This window comes from Babylonia areolata, chromosome 21 (genome assembly GCF_041734735.1).
Source record: "Babylonia areolata isolate BAREFJ2019XMU chromosome 21, ASM4173473v1, whole genome shotgun sequence".
NCBI classification, from domain to species: domain Eukaryota; kingdom Metazoa; phylum Mollusca; class Gastropoda; order Neogastropoda; family Buccinidae; genus Babylonia; species Babylonia areolata.
The window spans coordinates 49,054,284-49,073,845 of NC_134896.1; the positions used below are offsets into that span (position 1 = coordinate 49,054,284).

Sequence of the window (19,562 nt, forward strand, 5' to 3'; positions counted from 1 at the left end):
TGACTGTTTTTGTTGTGTGTGTTTTTTTGTTTGTTTTTTTGTTTTTGTTTTGATGTTGTTGTTTTGTAAGTGTTCGTGCATGGATTGCCGTTGGCGTTTTATCTGATGTCGTTTTGGTATTTGAATGAGTGTATTTTACGTTAAGTTTACGTTGGGCTGTGCGGTTCGGCATGTTTTGCATGTAGGGGTGATGTATAGAAGGTGATGATGGTGATGGTGATTATTATTATAATCATAATTGTTATAAGTAGTAGCAGTAGTATGTTTTCAGGTGCGACAGAATTATGTATAATTTATTTTGGACACTTCTTCTTCTTCTTCTTCTTCTTCTTCTGCGTTCACTCGTATGCCGTTTTTACCCCGCCATGTAGGCAGCCATACTCCGTTTTCGGGGGTGTGCATGCTGGGTATGTTCTTGTTTCCATAACCCACCGAACGCTGACATGGATTACAGGACCTTTAACGTGCGTATTTGATCTTCTGCTTGCATATACACACGAAGGGGGTTCAGGCACTAGCAGGTCTGCACATATGTTGACCTGGGAGATCGTAAAAATCTCCACCCTTTACCCACCAGACGCCGTCACCGTGATTCGAACCCGGGACCCTCAGATTGACAGTCCAACGCTTTAACCACTCGGCTATTGCGCCCGTCATTTTGGACACTGAGCTAATATGTATTTCTGATGCAGTGTCTTGTCATAGTTCTTCATGTTTGCTCACTTAGCTAGACCAACCTGTATGTTTTGATGGATGATATTCTGTTGGAACTTTTGTAATGCAGAGCGCTGAGAGCAAACATTTGACAAGGAGCCATGTAAACAAATTTCGTCTTCTTATCGTTAGTCGTACTCGTCTTCGAAGTAGAAGTAGTGTCTGTCTACTCGCTTTCGCTATCTCCTTTTCAGACAGACACAGACATACACAGACACAAACACACAGGCACACAGAGATGCACACAGACACACACACACAGACACACAGACACAGACACACACAGACACACACACACAGACACACACACACACACACACACACACACACACACACACACACTTGTTCAGTAATGCACAATACTCAGCTGTGCTGTTCTAAACTTTAATGATAAGTTCAAAAGAAAAGAAACAAAAGCAAACTGATATTGTCATTCTTGATATACTGATAAAGCCATTAACGTACACTGTTGTAAACGTAGATATATTTACATGCATCAAAACAAATGGTGTACACCAATCCATGGTTTGGTTTTGGCATCACAAAGATGAATTTCTAAAGTAAAAATCACAATCCACCTTAGCGAACTGGTTTGTGTTGTGGAACGACAAATGGGTAGTTTCATTAGACGAAGCGTTAACACTTGTTACGTTGTCCAGAGATACTAAGTACAACATTGTCATTATTGTCATAATTGTTCATCACTCATTGCTCACGTCTTTGGATATTACCTGTGTCTGCACGTTCACGATGTCACCACCTCAGACAGGTACAGAGTGGGGATGAGGGGGTGAGAAGCCGGGCGTGAAGGGAGGGGCTGTTTGGGGGAGGCTCACTCGATCTGCTTCCACAATGCAGGATTTGTGGTCATCGGTTGGAGGATTAGAAGTATGTGTTCTGAATATATCGAAAAACAGGCACTACTGAACAACATCTGGATAACTCATTTTCGCGGCAATTGATTATCAGACAATTCTTTCTTTTTTTTTTTCTTTTTTTTTTTAGAATGTTAAATTCTTTCCATGAGTGACGGTTCTTTCGATAAACGTAGGTCTGTTCACACGATTCAGACGCGGAATTTCCGTGTTTGCAACATGGTCAGTCAGAGCATTGGAGGCGTTCTGATGCCTGTGCCTTAATCACTTTACGTTTCGGTTTGCCAGAGTCAGTCATGGGAAAAGACTGGAACTCCAGATAGTAACGGGGTCGAGGCGACAGTGGATCGTCTTCTGTCGTCACCACTTCCTTCTCCACGAAATGACGGACTTGCTCCAACGTCACTGAATCTGATTCCATAACGACACATGCACAAAGCTCTTCGTTGACCAAAGGGTCAGGGACACCAGTGATGATGACATCATGAACGCCTGGACAAGCTCGAATGCGTGATTCCATCCATGATGGGTAAAAGATGTAGGGTCCTCTCATGATTGCGTCACTTCCTCTTCCGTCCACGATCAGGTGACCTCGTTCATCCAGACGGCCAACATCCTGGGTGCGGAAGAATCCATCCTTGGTTAAATAGTCATCAGTTTTTAGAGTGGGGTCATTGAGGTATACCAGACTTTTTGCTAGGCTCTTGACGAGGATGTGCCCTGTCTGGTTGACAGGTAGAGCTGTTTCTTCATCGTCCTGGCTGACGATCTTCACGGAGACGCCTTCTACGGGAAGTCCTGTGTCATGGTCCACGAATGTATCACTGTCTGTCACAATGTGATACGACACACCACTAAAATCGGTTGCCCCATAGCCGATAACGGCTACATGAGCCAGAGATAATGCAGCTGCCACCATGTGACGGGTTACCGGAAGAGCGCCAAGAAAGATGGTGTTCAGCTTGTTTTCCTCAGACATTTGCGCTTCAGCTTTGGAATCGGTTTTCACGTGCTTCGTTTTGGCCAACTGCATTAAGCGTGGAAGATACACTGGATTGATAAACATTGATTTGCATTTTTCTTTTTCCAAGACTTGAAAGATGAATTCTGGCATGTCCTTTGGGAATCCTCCCGCTCGAACATCACAAGTGACTTTTGTGGAACAAGTTACTGCACCCGTTCCAACGTAACCACCAAGCCATCCAAAAGGCGCTGTACTGAATTGGCAATCATTTTCTAAAGGTGATGTATCTGTCCGTTTGTCTTTAGAAAATGCCTCAATCGGCTGTATGAAGTTGCCGTGAGTGTAGACCACTAGTTTGGAGAAGCCCGTTGTGCCTGATGTCGTGAATACAGTCAGGGTGTCTTCGGGAGTGACATCATCAGCCTGAAACCAGTCACTGTCAGAGTCCAGTTGGGTGATAAAATCCCCTGGACCATCCCCCTCAACACGACGGATGAAAAACAATTTCTTCAGGTCGGTCAGGTCAGAGCACGTGACACTGTCATCTTCTCCCACAGAGACGTACTTTGTCAGCACGTTCCAGGGACTGTTGCTGACGTCAGGGTCCACAAGCAGGGCCGAGGCACGTGACACACGTAACGTGTGCAAGAGGTCTGACCCATCAGCCATCTGGCAATGGCCGTTGACGGAGGCTGCTCCGGACAGCCATATGCCGGCCTCACACACCGCTCTCTCCGGACTGTTGACCAGCGTGTTGACCACCAGGTGTCCACGTCCCAGACCCCTGCTGTTCAGAACAGCGGCAAAACGACCAGCCAGCCTGTACAGTCTGTTCCAGCTCAGCACATAGCGGCCATCATGTGGGGACCTGAAGATGAAGGCTGGGGACTCTCCCTGCTCCTCCACCCGCTGTCTGAGTTTAGCCACCAGGGTCAGCTGTTGAGCCATTTCGTTGTCTGCAGTGACTACTGATTCACATAGATAAAAGACAGAATTGTGTTGTTATTACTATTGGTAAGACATGTTTTGCAAAGCCGATGTTTCTATGAATCTGCATAGACGAACTGGAATTGTGTATTACAATGTGACAGATAAACCATTAAGTTTCCTTTCAATTTCGGTATTTGTGTTTTGTGATTGATACGTAATGTTATAGGTGGGCCATTCCCATTTATAAAAGCGAAAATCTTTTCTTTCTTTTTTTTATATACTTTTCTACTTGCTTCAAACAACATGCATTTCTTTCTTTTGCCTCACAGAGTGACCGAGTGATGATCTTCCATGCTGGCTCAGTTACTACCCTCGCTTTCTCCCCCCCCCCCTACATCCCCCCCCCCTCCTCAACCCTTTTTTTCAGGCGTTTTCATTTCGTGTCAATTGATTTTTATGAATTATTTCCATTGACCATTAAATGTCGCCCCACGTAATCGGAAGCATCAAAACATACAATCGCCTGTATCTGAGATGTGAAATATTCAAAGCAGGCCTATCATTTCAAAACCTGCCATGAAATTGAAATACACATTTCCTGTTTCAGATGACCTGTCACACTTTTTTTTTTGTATGTGAATAATGATAACCGCATGCATTGCAGGAGATTGCTTGATGTATAGCATGCATGCAACGAAATGTGTGAGTGTAAATAAGCAAACGAATCTTAAAACAAATTTTGTTTTCATATCCACAAGGAGTTGGTTAGCAATGTCATCAGGAAGAAAATGACAATCATGCTGCTGATGTGATGACGATAACGATTGCTAATCCCTGTCGTTCTTGTGCCATTTTTGTAGGCGTGGGCAGTGCACTGGGTATGTGATTTATCAGGCATCTCACCACACCACACACGAACTAAAAAGCAAATGCGGTGAAGCATACAATGCTGTCTGATGCTTCCCTGATGACGATTCAAAGTCCATATAGATGGACTCTGATGGCAGAAACAGAAAGACGAATCCAAGCATTCGAAACCAAGTGCTTGAGGAGACTACTACACATCTCCTACAAGGTGCACAAGACCAATGACTATGTGCGGAACCTGGTCAGCTACCTTGTTGGGCCCCAAGAACCACTGCTGGCGACTGTCAAACGACGGAAGATGGAATGGTTTGGTCACGTCATACGACATAACACCCTCTCCAAAACCATCCTGCAAGGGACTGTAGAGGGAGGGCGCAGACGGGGGTGGCAGAGAAAGAGCTGGTCCGACAACGTCAAGGAATGGACCAAAATGACGATGCCAGATCTCCTCACGACAGCTGCCAACAGAACGGCGTGGAAAGCTATGACATCTTCCTCCTGTCCCCCCCAACGCCCCCAGCGGTCAAGGGAATTAGTGAGAGAGAGAGAGATAGATGACTATAAAAGATTACGTGTGTAAAGTTAAGTTAAATCATATCCAAAATAAAATCAACTGAAATGGTCGAAGCATCATTCAAAACAAAACGAAACAGAATGAATATTTCTGTCATTCGAAATGCTCATTATTGTTCATTAATAATATTATTGACTCACTTAAATGTCCAGAGAAAGCGAGCTGTTTCTGACCGGCTCCTCTGTATACTGTATGTGTGACTGCAATTTGAACAACAGGTTGTGTGTTCATGTTCCAAGTTGGGGTGAAAAGGAAGAAAAAAGACACCCACCCCCCACCCCCACCCCCCGGCCACCATAAAAATTCCACGTAAAACTATTCCCTATCGGAAATAAGAATTAACGCTACTTGACAACAGACAGACAAACGGAACAATAGAAAGAAAGCAGAAGAAGATGCAGAGGGTACAGTAGGAAGAGCGAAAGGATAGCAGGCAGATAGACAAAGTGACACTTTCCAGAGAGAAAAAAAAACCCGAATGGAGAGAGGAGAGGGGTACAAGACTGATGTTAACACCGGTTCGACTTGTGTGAGTGAAACGTGCTCAGAATGAAGCCACATGATTTAACATCACACACACAGACACACAGACACAGACACAGACACACACACACACACACACACACACACACACACACACACACACACACACAGAGTATAAAGTATAATCTGAATTGTCAGTTTTTCATTCAGAGTGTGCTGCGAATGAGGACACGTGATTAAGATTAATTTTGAAGACTGAACTTGAGTTGTTAACACTGTCTCGTTTCTGTCTGTTTGTCTCTATTCTCTGTCCGTGTCTCTGTGTGTGTCTCTCTCTGTCTCTGTTTCTGTCTGTCTGTCTCTCCCTCTTTCTGTGCTTCACTCGTTTGCTCGCTTTCCTTCTCGCTTTCCACACACACACACACACACACACACACACACGCACGCACGCACACACACACACACACACACACACACAAACAAACAAAAACACACACACAAAAACAATTAGCTATAGTCTTTAAAGCTTCAATCAGTTCCAAAGTAAGGAAACTTTTGCATATCTCGATATTGCTACAACTTAGATTCCGATGTACGCTCTCGATGGACGCATGTCAATGGTAACTGCTAAGCGGAGTGGGGAGATGATACTTTGCTGTCTGACGCCAATGAGGACTTAAAACCAGAGGTTGTAGCCATCCTCTGACCTGACCAGACACTTAACAGTTGTTGAAGATTTGCTGTAGTTGTAGGATTTCAAGATCTTCCACTGATCTTCCATTCGGGTTTTTTTTTCTGTAGAAAGTGTCACTTTGTCTGTGATCGTTCGTGGACACTATCGAAGGTTTTACTGAAGTCAATGAGGTTGAAGCAAGGGGTACCTGGTATTTTTGATAAACGTTTATGGTCTTCTCCAGAGTGAAGATTTGTTCGGTGCTTTGGTACGGAAACATGCCAGCTCTTTTCGTAATTCATTATCCACTGTCAAACATTCGGTTTAAAATTACCTGGTAGTCGGCTATCCCTGACATTTTTTGCATGAAAACGTAAGCTTAAAATGTGCGTGTAAATATATATATATATATATATAGAGAGAGAGAGAGAGAGAGAGAGGTAAACACAGAGAGATAGGGGACAGAAACAAAGAATGAGAGATGATTATATACATATATATATATATATATATATATGTGTGTGTGTGTGTGTGTGTGTGTGTGTGTGTGTGTGTGTGTGTGTGTGTGTGTAGAAAGAGAGAGAGACAGACAGACAGACAGACAGACAGACAGACAGACAGAGAAACAGAGAGAGACTGAGACAGTAAAGAAAAATAAATAAATGAGACAAGAAATGGATACAAAAGGATGTGGATGACACAGCCACAACCACACACACACACACACACACACACACACAGGGGGGGGGGGGGAGAGAGAGAGTAACCCACAGCAATACCAAAGTAAAGGAACGGCGTGTCTTGATATTGCCGTTTTCGACAGATAGACCGAGTTATAAAACACCAAAACATCGTCAGCATAGGTCATCAAGCGCAGTTCTGAAAACGCCGTTTGTCAAAAAAGAAAAGAAAAAAACACAATAAAAACTGGAGATTTGAATTTTCGCAACGTTTACCTCTGTACAAAAAGATTTGCTTATCAAAATGTGAATTGTTCTCCTCTGTGTGTGTGTGTGTGTGTGTGTGTGTGTGTGTGTGTGTGTGTGTGTGTATGATTCTATTTCTCTGTTTGTGCGCAAACCGATGGGGGCGTCAACCTCTTGATCTAAATTACGAATTTAGTACTCAAAAGGATATAAATTTAGATTTTCATTAGCCTTTCAAAGGCAATGCTTTGTTCACTGCTCTCTCTCTCTCTCTCTCTCTCTCTCTCGTCAAAACATTTTCGACAAAATGCAGGAAGCCAATGGGAAAAGTGGGTCAGCAAGTACGGCTACTGTTAGAATCTCCCATCAGAACCAGTGTATTGTCAGCAAATACGCCTACTGTCAGAATCTTCCATCAGAACCAGTGTATGGTCAGCAAATACGGCTACTGTTAGAATCTCCCATCAGAACCAGTGTATTGTCAGCAAATACGGCTACTGTCAGAATCTTCCATCAGAACCAGTGTATGGTCAGCAAATACGGCTACTGTCAGAATCTTCCATCAGAACCAGTGTATGGTCAGCAAACACGGCTACTGTCAGAATCTTCCAGGACTGTGTCAACTTAACGCGGCGAGTACGGTCATGGCATGTCAGTGTAAGCAGGAAGTGGTCAATGCTGAGACCGAGAAAGGCGATCCCAAGCCTTCAGTGGTCATTGAGGCCTTCCATGCGATGTGATCGTCGCGTTGTGTGGTACGGGCCATAACTGTGCAGACAGTAGCTTTGGAGCGGAGCCAACGGATCTAATGTAACCTTTCGTCCTGAATTTTGAGTCCTTTGTCTTGAGTCCCATATATATCCTGAGTCATTTGTCCTGAGTCTAGTCCTGGGGGTCTTCTTTCCGAGTTCTTTGTCCTGCGTCGTCATGAGTCCCCAGCCCTTTGTCTTGAGTCTTCCTGCTTCCTTTGTCTAGAATAGTCCCGAGTCCCGAGCCCTTTGTCTTGAGTCTTCCTGCTTCCTTTGTCTAGAATAGTCCAGAGTCCCGAGCCCTTTGTCATGAGTTATCCTGAGTCCTGAGCCCTTTGTGCTGAGTCCTTTGACTTGAGTCGTTCTGTCCTGATCCTTTTGTCTCGAGTCCTTTGTTCTGAACTCTTTGTCCCGAGCCTCTTTATCCGGAGTCCTTTGTCCCGAGCTCTTTGACCTGTGCTATTTATCCGGAGTCCTTTGTCCTGAGCTCTTTGTCCTGTGCTCTTTGTCCAGAGTCCTTTGCTCTTTGTCCTGTGCTTTGTCCTTTGTCCTGAGCTCTTTGTCCTTTGTCCTGTGCTCTTTGACCGTTGCTCTTTGTCCTGTGATCTTTGTCCTGAGCTCTTTGTCCAGAGTCCTTTGTCCTGAGCTCTTTGTCAAGTCCTTTGTCCTGTGCTCTTTATCCGGAGTCCTTTGTCCTGAGCTCTTTGTTCTGTGCTCTCTACCCAGAGTCCTTTGTCCTGTGCTCTCTATCCGGAGTCCTTTGTCCTGAGCTCTTTGTCCTGTGCTCTTTGTCCTTTGTCCTGTGCTACTTGTCCTTTGTCCTGTGCTATTTGTCCTGAGCTCTTTGTCCTGTGCTCTTTGTCCTTTGTCCTGTGCTCTTTGACCTATGCTCTTTGTCCAGAGTCCTTTGTCCTGAGCTCTTTGTCCTGTGCTCTTTGTCCGGAGTCCTTTGTCCTGAGTTCTTTGTCTGGAGTCTTGAGCCCTTTGTCCTGAGCCCTTTGTCCTGAGTCATGAGCCACGTCCTATGTTCTGAGATCTTCGTTCTGCTTTCTGGGTCCTAAGAAAACTGGTGAGGGAAGTTTCCATGGCTTGCTGAAAAAACTCAGAAAGTGAACCTTTGTGCGGACAGTTTTCCTTACATAAGAAATTTCCATATCCTCTCTCTCTCTCTCTCTCTCATCACAACAAGCTGGTTTTGAATTAAGAAATATTATTGTGCTGTCGATCACATATTGATTTTTTATTAACTGCTGTTCTGAAACAATTTGCCAATGATAGAAAGTTATATATTGCATTTGTTGATTTTGAAAATAGGTTTTGATTCAGTTTCCAGGAAACTACTGTGGCTCGTTCCGTTAACATGGAATCAGGGGTACACTGTGTAGATGATATAAAAGTAGATATAGAGAAGTGGAAGCTAGGATAAGAAGTGGTGCGATATTATCAGATTTTGTGAATTGTACAAGTAAAACAAGATAATATACACGGTCCTGGTTTATCTGCATTGCTTGTCAATAAAATCCTTTAAACATTGCTGAAAGTGGACGACATGGGACAGCTTTTTTTATCTGATAGGGTTGTGAATGCTGCTTTTCGCTGATGATATTATTTTCTTATCAAAATCACTTACAGGTTTACAGTTGAATGGTTTGTATGAACCCACAACAAAATTAGAATTCAAGGGAAACACGGAAAAACAAATATCGTTGCGTTTCGAAAGGGTAGTTATCTAAACAGAGGTGAACAATGGTCTTATGGAAATGAAACTGTAAATGTGGGAATGTACATACGAATCTGGGATATTTTTTTTTCAACTGGACTGTTTTGTTTCTGCATGCTAAGCAAATAGAGCTATTCTGATTATACTTCTTGTTATGTAAACATTGTGCTGAATCTCTGTTTAGATATCCTGTTCTTCGTAAACCTGAGGATGAACTATGTTTAGCTTAGGTTTTATTGTAACCCACACCGCTCTAAATTCAATTTCCTTATGTCATCCATGAATGGTATTGTATTCGTGTGGTATGTATTGAATGTAGACGGCTTTGAAGTTTTCATCACGATAATCATACAAAGAGTGACTATTGGACGCCGTAGTTTTGGAAAACTGATTGTGTGATTTGTATGTGATTCTCCCCTTCGGTCGGGACTTTGGCTAAAATTTGAATAAAACGTTTCCTATTCTCTCTCTCTCTCTCTCTCTCTCTCTCTCTCTCTTTCGTTGTCCCTTCTTCACACACACACACACACACACACACACATAAACATTTAGACATAGCCGATTCGGTAAACATGTTACATCAAAATTGTCAGAACATTTTGTTCCACAAATGAACTAACACAGGAATAAATAGTTCTAAGAGTTTTGAAATAATTGTTTTTTGTTGGTGTTGTTTTAAAGTTCTTTCGTGAAACTCTAATTGAGTTCTCTTGTACGTTTTTTTGTTTTTTTTTTTGGTTTTTTTTTACTCACTTGTGTAAACAAAGTGAGTCTATGTTTTAACCCGGTTTTCGGTTGTGTGTGGGTGTGTGTGTGTGTCTGTCTGTCTGTCTGCCTGTGTGTCTGTGTGTCCGTGGTAAACTTTAACATTGATATTTTCTCTGCAAATACTTTGTTAGTTGACACCAAATTAGGCATACAAATAGAAAAATTCAGTTCTTTCCAGTCATCTTGTTTAAAACAATGTTGCATCTCTGGGATGGGCACAAAAAATAAAAAAATGAAGCCTAATTATATGCAAACTGCATTTACTGTTATATTTATATTTTTTGTATTCTCTAAAGTTGGCACTTTGATCTGATATTCTGACACAACAACAAGAGCAGTCATTATTATCATTTTTTGTTCAAACAGGAACTTCATTTGCTAAGCATGGACGTTTTATTTATTTTGCAAACGTTTTGGTGCAGATAGTAAAAAAGGGAAATTACTCTGTAATTAATGCTACGGGACTTAATTTGCTTTAAACTGATCTGTCTCATCTTAAACATTACATTTTGAAATTATACTCAATACATAAAAAACTTGCATTTTTTTTTAAAAAGTGTATCACAAGTGAGTCTTGTAGGCCTTGCCTCTCTTGTTTTTTTATGTACTATCTTTTGAAAAAAAAAGGAACATTTCCTTTCCGTCTCTTTGTGATGTCTGTGTGTTAATGAGCAATGCAGACAGGCCAGGAAAAGCAGTGCCAGCAAGTCCCCGACAGCCGCCACCGTCCCCTGTCCACACTGCGTCAGAACCTTCCGGGCGCGGATTGGCCCAACCCACCCACCCCCAGGATGACTATATGGTCCTCGTCGATCCCGACGGACGAAGCACAGTGTTAATGATGGATTAGGAGGGGAGTTCGTGTTCGTTTTTCGTCTGGTGCGTGATATTGTTGCATGCTTTTGAATTGTGTGTTTGTTCTATTTTTACTTTTTCTGAGGGCAGGGTGACTTTGTTTTGCTTCATTGAAAACGTTCGTTCCTTTGTTCCCTCATTCACTGTCACACAATCGTTCTCCCTTTACCTTTGTCATTATCCAACACACACACACACACACACACACACATACACACACACACACACACACACACACATATATATATATATATATATATATATATATATGGGGGGGGGGGGGCCGGGAAGGGGGAAATTAATTATTATCACGTCAAACCCGAATCCTACAATGTAAATAATCAATAAAACCTGTGTGCCAACACTTCCTTCCAACCTCATGCCTCTGTCCGTCTGCTTGTTTCTCGAGAAGTTTGCTTCTGCATGTTGAAGATTTTAAGATGGCCACCGATTCTGCTTTGTTTGTGTACCAGCTGGCCTCTCTCTCTCTCTCTCTCTCTCTCTCTCTCTCTCTCTCTATCTATCTATCTATCTATCTATCTATCTTTCTATCTATCTATCTCTTTCTCACACATACAAACACACACACAGAGATGCACACACACACACACATGCATGAATAACAAGCACAGAGATGTTTCTCTGATTTATCAAGAAAAAATGCAAAGAAGTTAGAAAGAAGCACGGAAGAGTTCACAATCTTTTCCAAATCATGGGAGACAAAACGCCCAGTAATGGGGCAAAAGGCCCGTTGGTCTTTCCTCAAAATCTTTGCAGGTGTCTTGCATCACTGTAGAAATTCTAAGATGACAAAATTTCAAGTAAAAAAAAATCCAGCAAAGAAGACAAAGGCCATTGCTACATTTCAACAGTTGACACATTCCTTTCACAACATAAGCAAAATTTTTACATCGAAAGAAAAACGGACACTGGCATCGGAATAACATAAGCGTGAGCTTTGCTGGAATCAATGTGAAAACAATCAAGCGAATGTGAACAAAAGTAGCTGACTTCTATGTTGTCTCTGTGTTGTGGGGCTTCTTTCTCAGCTGTCAAGCGAAAGTTGCAAAAGTGTCACTGGTTCTATGTCACATGACCTCCGACTGGGCTTCCTGCCCAGACCTGTTGTACGCAGTCCCGGTTCATTGGGTCTCAGCTACAGACAGGTGCAGCAGACCTGGGTGGGAATCGTAGGGAGGGAAGTTGCTGTGGAGCCATGCTCGCTCTGTCTGTCTCTACAATCAAGACATTATGCTTCAACAGGGGTGTTAGAAGACAGTGTCCTGCATACGTTGAATAAGAACAGACACTATTGAACACCATCAAAGCAACGCAGCAGCAGCAGCAAAGGGTCTTCTCTGGTTTGTGGCCTTATGGCGACCTGACATCGAAAGCTCCCAGTCAACTGCAGACAGACAAGTCTGGGAATGGGCTATGTATAAGGAATACGGGATCAGCGGCTTGAGGGTTATGGCAAAGAAACGGTGTGGACAGCGGGACAATATAAAGAATCGGGTGATACAACAAGGAGAGAAAAAAGAGGAAATAATAACAGCACATGTACACTCGAAGTCACTGATGGCAACTCGAGCAGACAAAAAATCTAAAAAGAAAGCTATCGAAGGATTTTCCGATATAAGAGCTGTTGAATAAACGTACTACTACTACTACTACCACCACCACCACCACCACTACTACTCCAACTACTACCATAATGGAACATGAGAAGTACAACACAAATGCGCGCGCGCGCGCACACACACACACACACACACACACACACACATACACACACACACATGCGTGCATGCAGCTGTCTCCCATGAAAATCTTATCTAGCTTCTCGCCTCATTGATTCTTATTGAATTGAACAAACACCCATTTTATTTTTCTTATTACAAACTTTAACTGTCTGAAAGTCTTGAAGCCTTTGTTCCCATTTACGGCCGTAATGTCAATGAATTTGTATTCGCTCTGCCCAGGGATCAGCTTAAGTCAAGGCAAGGCCCGACCCTATCTTTCTACTGCTTAAATCTTCCCTGACTGAATTCAGCCACCCACGAACACCCAGGTGGTGCGAGGAAAAACAGAGTAACGTGCCTTTCCCAAAGATACAACTCCATGCTAAATCGGGAAATCGAACTCTCAGAACTGGTTCAAAAGTCCAATGCCTAACTGATTCATCAAAGGTGTCCCAAATAATCAATGGGAAATCCAATATAGAGGTAAAACATTAAAAGAAATTCACGTGACAGTTTCGGAAAATCCTATTATCATGTTCAGCGCTTCAGGTCTCATATAAGCCCATCAATCCAGCCATGACTTTCATTAATCTTTCTCTCTTCTTTTCAACTACAATTAATAATACATTATTCCACTTAGAATGTTCAGTTACTTCTGTGAGTGACGGTACTTCAGATAAGCATGTTTCTTTTCACACCAATTGGTGAAATGGATATAAAACCACAAACACGGAATTTCCGAGTCTGCCGTCTGTACTATAGCAACATGGTCAGTCAGAGCATTGGAGACGTTCTGTTGCCTGTGCCTTGATCACTTTACGTTTCGGTTTGCCAGTGTCAGTCATGGGAAAAGATTGGAACTCCAGATAGTAACGGGGTCGTGGCGACAGTGGATCGTCTTCTGACGTCACCACTTCCTTCTCCACGAAATGACGGACGTGATCCAACGTCACTGAATCCGATTCCATCACGACACATGCACAAAGCTCTTCGTTCACCAAAGGGTCAGGGACACCAGTGATGATGACGTCACGAACGCCTGGACAAGCTCGAACGCATGACTCCATCCATGATGGGTAGAAGATGTAGGTTCCTCTCATGATTGCGTCACTTCCTCTTCCGTCCACGATCAGGTGACCTCGTTCATCCAGACGGCCAATATCCTGGGTGCGGAAGAATCCATCCTTGGTGAAAAACTCATCAGTTTTCAGTGTGGGATCATTGAGGTACACAACATTTTTTGCATGGTTCTTGACGAGAATGAGCCCCGTCTCGTTGACAGGCAGAACCATTTCTTCATCTTCCTGGCTGACGATCTTCACAGACACGCTTTTTGATGGAGGTCCTGTGTCATGGTCCACGAAGGTCTCACTGTCTGTCACAATGAGATGTGACACACCACTGAAATCAGTTGCCCCATATGCAACAATGGCTACATCAGCCAAAGACAATGCAGCTGCCACCATTGGACGGGTTACAGGGAGACCTCCAAGAATAAGTGTGTTCAGCTTGTGTTCCTTGGAATCTGCTTTCACCTGGCTCGTTTCGGCTAACTGGAGTAATCGTGGAAGATACACTGGACTGAATAATGCTGTTTCGCATTTTTCTTCTTTCAGAACTTGAAAGATGAACTCTGACATGTCCTTTGGGAGTCCTGCTTCTCGAACATCGCACGTGACGTTTGTGGAACAATTTACCACACCTGCGCCAACGTAGGCACCAAGCCAGCCAAAAGGGGATGTCGTGAAATAGCGATTCAGCTTCGTATTCTTGTCTGCAGTTAAGTCAAAGAGCTGTATGTATTCACAGTGAGTGTAGACCACCAGTTTGGAGAAGCCCGTTGTGCCTGATGTCGTGAATACAGTCAGGGTGTCTTCGGGAGTGATATCATCAGCCTGAAACCAGTCACTGTCAGAGTCCAGATGGGTAATAAAATCCCCTGGTCCATCCCCCTCAACACGACGGATGAAAAACAATTTCTTCAGGTCGGTCAGGTCAGAGGACGTGACACTGTCATCTTCTCCCACAGAGACGTACTTTGTCAGCACGTTCCAGGGACTGTTGCTGACGTCAGGGTCCACAAGCAGGGCCGAGGCACGTGACACACGTAACGTGTGCAAGAGGTCTGACCCATCAGCCATCTGGCAATGGCCGTTGACGGAGGCTGCTCCTGACAGCCATATGCCGGCCTCACACACCGCTCTCTCCGGACTGTTGACCAGCGTGTTGACCACCAGGTGTCCACGTCCCAGACCCCTGCTGTTCAGAACAGCGGCAAAACGACCAGCCAGCCTGTACAGTCTGTTCCAGCTCAGCACATAGCGGCCATCATGTGGGGACCTGAAGATGAAGGCTGGGGACTCTCCCTGCTCCTCCACCCGCTGTCTGAGTTTAGCCACCAGGGTCAGCTGTTGAGCCATGATGATGGTAGCGTCGTCTATAGTCAATCCTGATTCACAGGAAAACATAAACATAGAAAACATATTTGTGTTGTTATTACCATTGGTAATATAGATAAGATTTTTTAGATTTTTCGAAACACTCATTAGCTAATGGTGCAGGCTTGGAGTGTGATCCCAGATTTGAGATCATGGTAGCGTAAAAGTAGTTTTTATTTCATCATTTCAAATAAAATGAATCTGTTACCTGTCATTTTTAATTCCATCAAGCTGAGTTTATTGGACATAATCCCGATTCACAGAAACTACATTTGTGAGCTAAGAAGTATTTTGTACTTTGACATTTCTCTGGAATGTCATTTTTTCCGAAAATTTCAACAATAAAAAAAGATTATTATAACTTTCCACAATTTCCAGAAAAACGTTAATACCATTCAAGTTTTGCCCTCTGAAACCAATGAAAGAACTGGAAGGGGTACATTTGCCGCTTGTGAAACAAGCACAGTAATGATTCTTGAGGGGCAGTACGATAATAATGTCGTCAATGCTGTCTCCAACCCAGACAGCATCAAGCCCATCTAGGAGCTGGGACCCACTTGGTTTTGCCCAAGTTACTTGGGAACAGGGGATGCAACCCTTCCTGGCTGGGCTGCCCACCCGAATCCAACCCAGACCCACTTGGTTTTGTCCAAGTTACTTGGGAACAGGGGATGTAACCCTTCCTGGCTGGGCTGCCCACTCGAGTCCAACCAGGGCTTCACAGTCATCAGAATGATACCGAAAAGACATCAGACCCTGAAAACAAGAATGAGCAGGACACGATCTACCTGCCAGAGGACCACTGTTCTGGTGTTTCCTCCAGTCAGCAGCAGTGGTAAGTGATACAAGTCAGTTATGAGAGAGATATTTTTTTTAAATATATTTTTGCCAGTGGGAACGGTTCTTTTACGAGCCTAAGCTAGCCACGCAGGGAACGTATAGTATATTACTGGTATTAGTGTAACTATAATTGTATCACACTATCAGTCCACTGAAAATACTCCAGGCTTGTGGAAAGAAAGTGCAGTACAAAGAAATTACCCTGTAATTGTATCACACTGTCAACTGAAAAGTAAAAATAATCGGCCATTTCAAAGAAAGTAACACACTTATAATCTGACAGGGCTTCGCGGACTTTTGTCCTTGCTCTGAGGCGGGCGAGATTGAAGAGCCTGCCATCTGATCTGATCCGTAGGTAGATCCCTTCCTGCGCTGTGCTGAACGCATGTCTCAGGAGAAGAGCAAAGAAGATTCCAAATAGAGTGGGGGCGAGGACACAGCCTTGTTTGACACCGCTGCGTACATCGAAGGGCTTGGAGAAGTTACCATTAAACTGCACCGTCCCTTTCATGTTACATAATTGTAATTGTATCATACTGTCCATTTCATGTTACATAAATGTAATTGTATCACACTGTCCATTTCATGTTACATAAATGTAATTGTATCACACTGTCAACTGAAAAGTAAAAATAATCGGCCATGTCAAAGAAAGTAACACACTTATAATCTGACAGTAATGACACCTGTAATGAACTAACATCCATACAATATACTAATAGATAAAGCTAACTGCTTACACACACACACACACACACACACACACACACACACACACACACACACACACACACACACACACACACACACACACAGATTTGAGTGGCTATGAGTGATGTGGGTGTGCGCGCGCGCGCGCGCGCGTGTGTGTGTGTGTGTGTGTGTGTGTTAGTCACTTAGTATGCATGTGTTTGTGCATTTGGTGCTGGAGTTTGGTTGTGGCGCGTATGTGAGGCCAAATTAAGACAAAGGTGTGTGTGTGCGTGTTTGAGTTGGATGGATTAGATATGGTGGTGGTGAAGAACACACTTGTGTCCACGTCTAAAATATGTGATAGTAAATGAATAAATAAATGTCATTTTAGTCTTCCTATATTTTATGTAGACCTTCTTGTTTCAGAACCTGAACAGAGGGAAATGGACACAGATTTATGAATTCATGAGGAAACAACACCCAGGAAACAAAAACCAAAAAAAAGAAAAGAAAAGAAAAAAAAAAAGCAGAGCCAATTTTCATCTATTACACAGTATGATCATGAAGTTCAATCAAATGTCTCATGTTCATGAATGCATGTAAGAATTGTAATGATTGAAAAAGAGAGTTACCAGATCCATTGTACATTAACCGGTACTTTTTTTCCCCCCCTAATATATATCAGAATTAGAACAACTTTATTATCTCAGAAGAGAAATTATCAGATTTTCTTCAACATATGTTCATCTTGTGTATTCTTACATGTCGCCATATCTATCAACTTGATTTCAAAAGCTTTCCACACTTTGAATTTATTACTATTATTATGCAGAGAAGCAATTGTTCACAATATAGTCTTTCAAGAGAAATGGATTACACTTCAATGGCTTTATTGTTATTACTTGAATAATGTTTTGTGATAAATACATATAAACAATGTAATAGAAGAAACTCTGTGGAGGGAAGCTTGGGCAGACAGTGAGATGGAGATATAGGCATGTATGTATGTATGTATAGATAATGTTAAGATGCAATGTGCTGAGTGAGAAATCCAGGACATTTGCACTGTGACAAAATTCACAAGACTAATAGACAATCAAGTCAAGATACAGCACAATTGATTTTCCACTTGAGATCTGTGAAAATGAGCACCCTTTTAATAGTTGTTTCATCTGATAGTTCACCAAATTAACTCACTGGAACTGAACTGCATTGGGAAATGTAAATATCATTTATGCCACGTCACCAAAATAATTTTAACACTTCTTCATATTTCCTTCCTATCAACTCACAGATGTGAAATTTTAAAAAATGAAATTAAAAAAATAATAGCCACTTGCTTCACAGGCTGCATGTATGGAAGATACTTTCCTTTTCAGTCTTCTATTCAAGTGGGTTACGCTGCTGGTCAGGCATCTGCTTGGCAGATGTGGTGTAGCGTATATGGATTTGTCCGAACGCAGTGACGCCTCCTTGAGCTATTGAAACTGAAACCGGCATTTCAGTTTCGATTTTTTGTACTTTAGACAAAATTGTGGGTAAAATTCTACAACAAGGCACTTTTGGAACTTTGGATAATTGAACAAAGAAAATGAACTGACACAAACAAGGATTTTACGTTTGCTTTTAACATAGTTGTGCGGGTACAAGAACACTTCTACCCTTCCGCTTACACGGTCCCAAATATGATAGCAACCTGTTTACCTCTCATAGTCAATTTTGCCAAAAAAAAAACAAAATAAACAAATAACCCGACTGAGGATAGGCGCTATATAAATATCCGTACCATCATCACTATCCTCATCCTCCTCATCATCATCAAGATAAAAAAACATATGGATTAACGGTGATGTGTCCAATTTTAGCATCCTAAATCATTACACCTATTGGTTACATTTCCATGGTTTGTGGGACGAAAGAAGGAAAAGACAAGATGGTGGTACGTTAGTCTAATGACTGAATCCCCATAAAAAATGAGTAAAACTACGCATAAAATAAGAGTCGAAATCCACCTGAAATGGGCTACAACAATTGACAATACAATCAATGGCAATACATTTTCGTACAAGAAAAAAATGTGCCGCTGAAACAGGTGCAGTAATTTAGGTCGCTAAACTTGGACTTTAACACATGTATGATTACATGCGCAAAATAAAATAGAGTAAACTGAAGAACTGAAATGAAACAAAACGAGCAAAACATCGTCAATACTAAAGGACATAGGAACATAGGATATACTTCCGTCGTTCCGAATGGCGGTTAGAGTGTATCATTATTTCAGACTCACCTTTAAACAACGTCGAGAGAAAGCGATCTCTTTCTGACCCACCCTTCGCGAGACTCGCTGGGTTGTGACTGCCCTTGAAAACACACATCGTCTATTTACCCAGTTGGGAAAAGTAGGCCACCGTAAATTTTCGGTGTCGAAAACAACAACAGAGTAACCGCCACTTCAATTTGGCCCGGCGGTAGAAACTAAAATACCAGACTGTTCTTTGAAAACATTACCACTGACTAGGAAGACCACTATTCTGGAGTTACTATATCAGATTTCGTATTCATTCTGCTCTAGGCATCAAACGATTCCAATCCCCTATGTACGTGTTTGACGTGTGTGTGTGTGTGTGTGTGTGTGTGTGTGAAAGAGTTTTCTCCCACAAATATTTCTTCTCCCGTTTCAGGTTCTCAAGTTGGCGTCACTCCGTTCTGAGAAATTCATGCCCGGCCAGATGCATGACCGAACGTGCCAGT

At 42.6% G+C, this 19,562-nt stretch overlaps 2 protein-coding genes across 2 annotated transcripts; both read right to left on the minus strand.

Moving 5' to 3' along the window:
* Positions 1 to 1,091: 1,091 nt before the first annotated feature.
* Positions 1,092 to 5,118, minus strand: LOC143295947 (putative acyl--CoA ligase YdaB). Its single transcript, XM_076607649.1, has 2 exons — positions 5,065 to 5,118; positions 1,092 to 3,521 (listed from the first exon to the last, which is right to left on the minus strand). The coding sequence occupies exon 2, from the start codon at positions 3,499 to 3,501 to the stop codon at positions 1,813 to 1,815; it is 1,689 nt and encodes a 562-aa protein (XP_076463764.1). The 5' UTR covers positions 3,502 to 3,521; positions 5,065 to 5,118; the 3' UTR covers positions 1,092 to 1,812.
* Positions 5,119 to 13,000: 7,882 nt separating this feature from the next.
* On the minus strand, positions 13,001 to 19,210 carry LOC143295946 (putative acyl--CoA ligase YdaB). Its single transcript, XM_076607648.1, has 2 exons — positions 19,099 to 19,210; positions 13,001 to 15,289 (listed from the first exon to the last, which is right to left on the minus strand). Exons 1-2 carry the CDS (start codon positions 19,184 to 19,186, stop codon positions 13,611 to 13,613), a joined length of 1,767 nt encoding a protein of 588 aa, XP_076463763.1. The 5' UTR covers positions 19,187 to 19,210; the 3' UTR covers positions 13,001 to 13,610.
* Positions 19,211 to 19,562: the final 352 nt, after the last annotated feature.

Bases quoted from the DNA above. Each gene is read 5' to 3' on its own strand.
- LOC143295947 (XM_076607649.1), bottom strand. From the start codon at position 3,501: ATGGCTCAACAGCTGACCCTGGTGGCTAAACTCAGACAGCGGGTGGAG.
- LOC143295946 (XM_076607648.1), bottom strand. From the start codon at position 19,186: ATGTGTGTTTTCAAGGGCAGTCACAACCCAGCGAGTCTCGCGAAGGGT. The intron at 15,290-19,098 runs GTGAGTCTGAAA...CCTGTGAATCAG, and splicing joins TCTCTCGACGTTGTTTAAAG to GATTGACTATAGACGACGCT.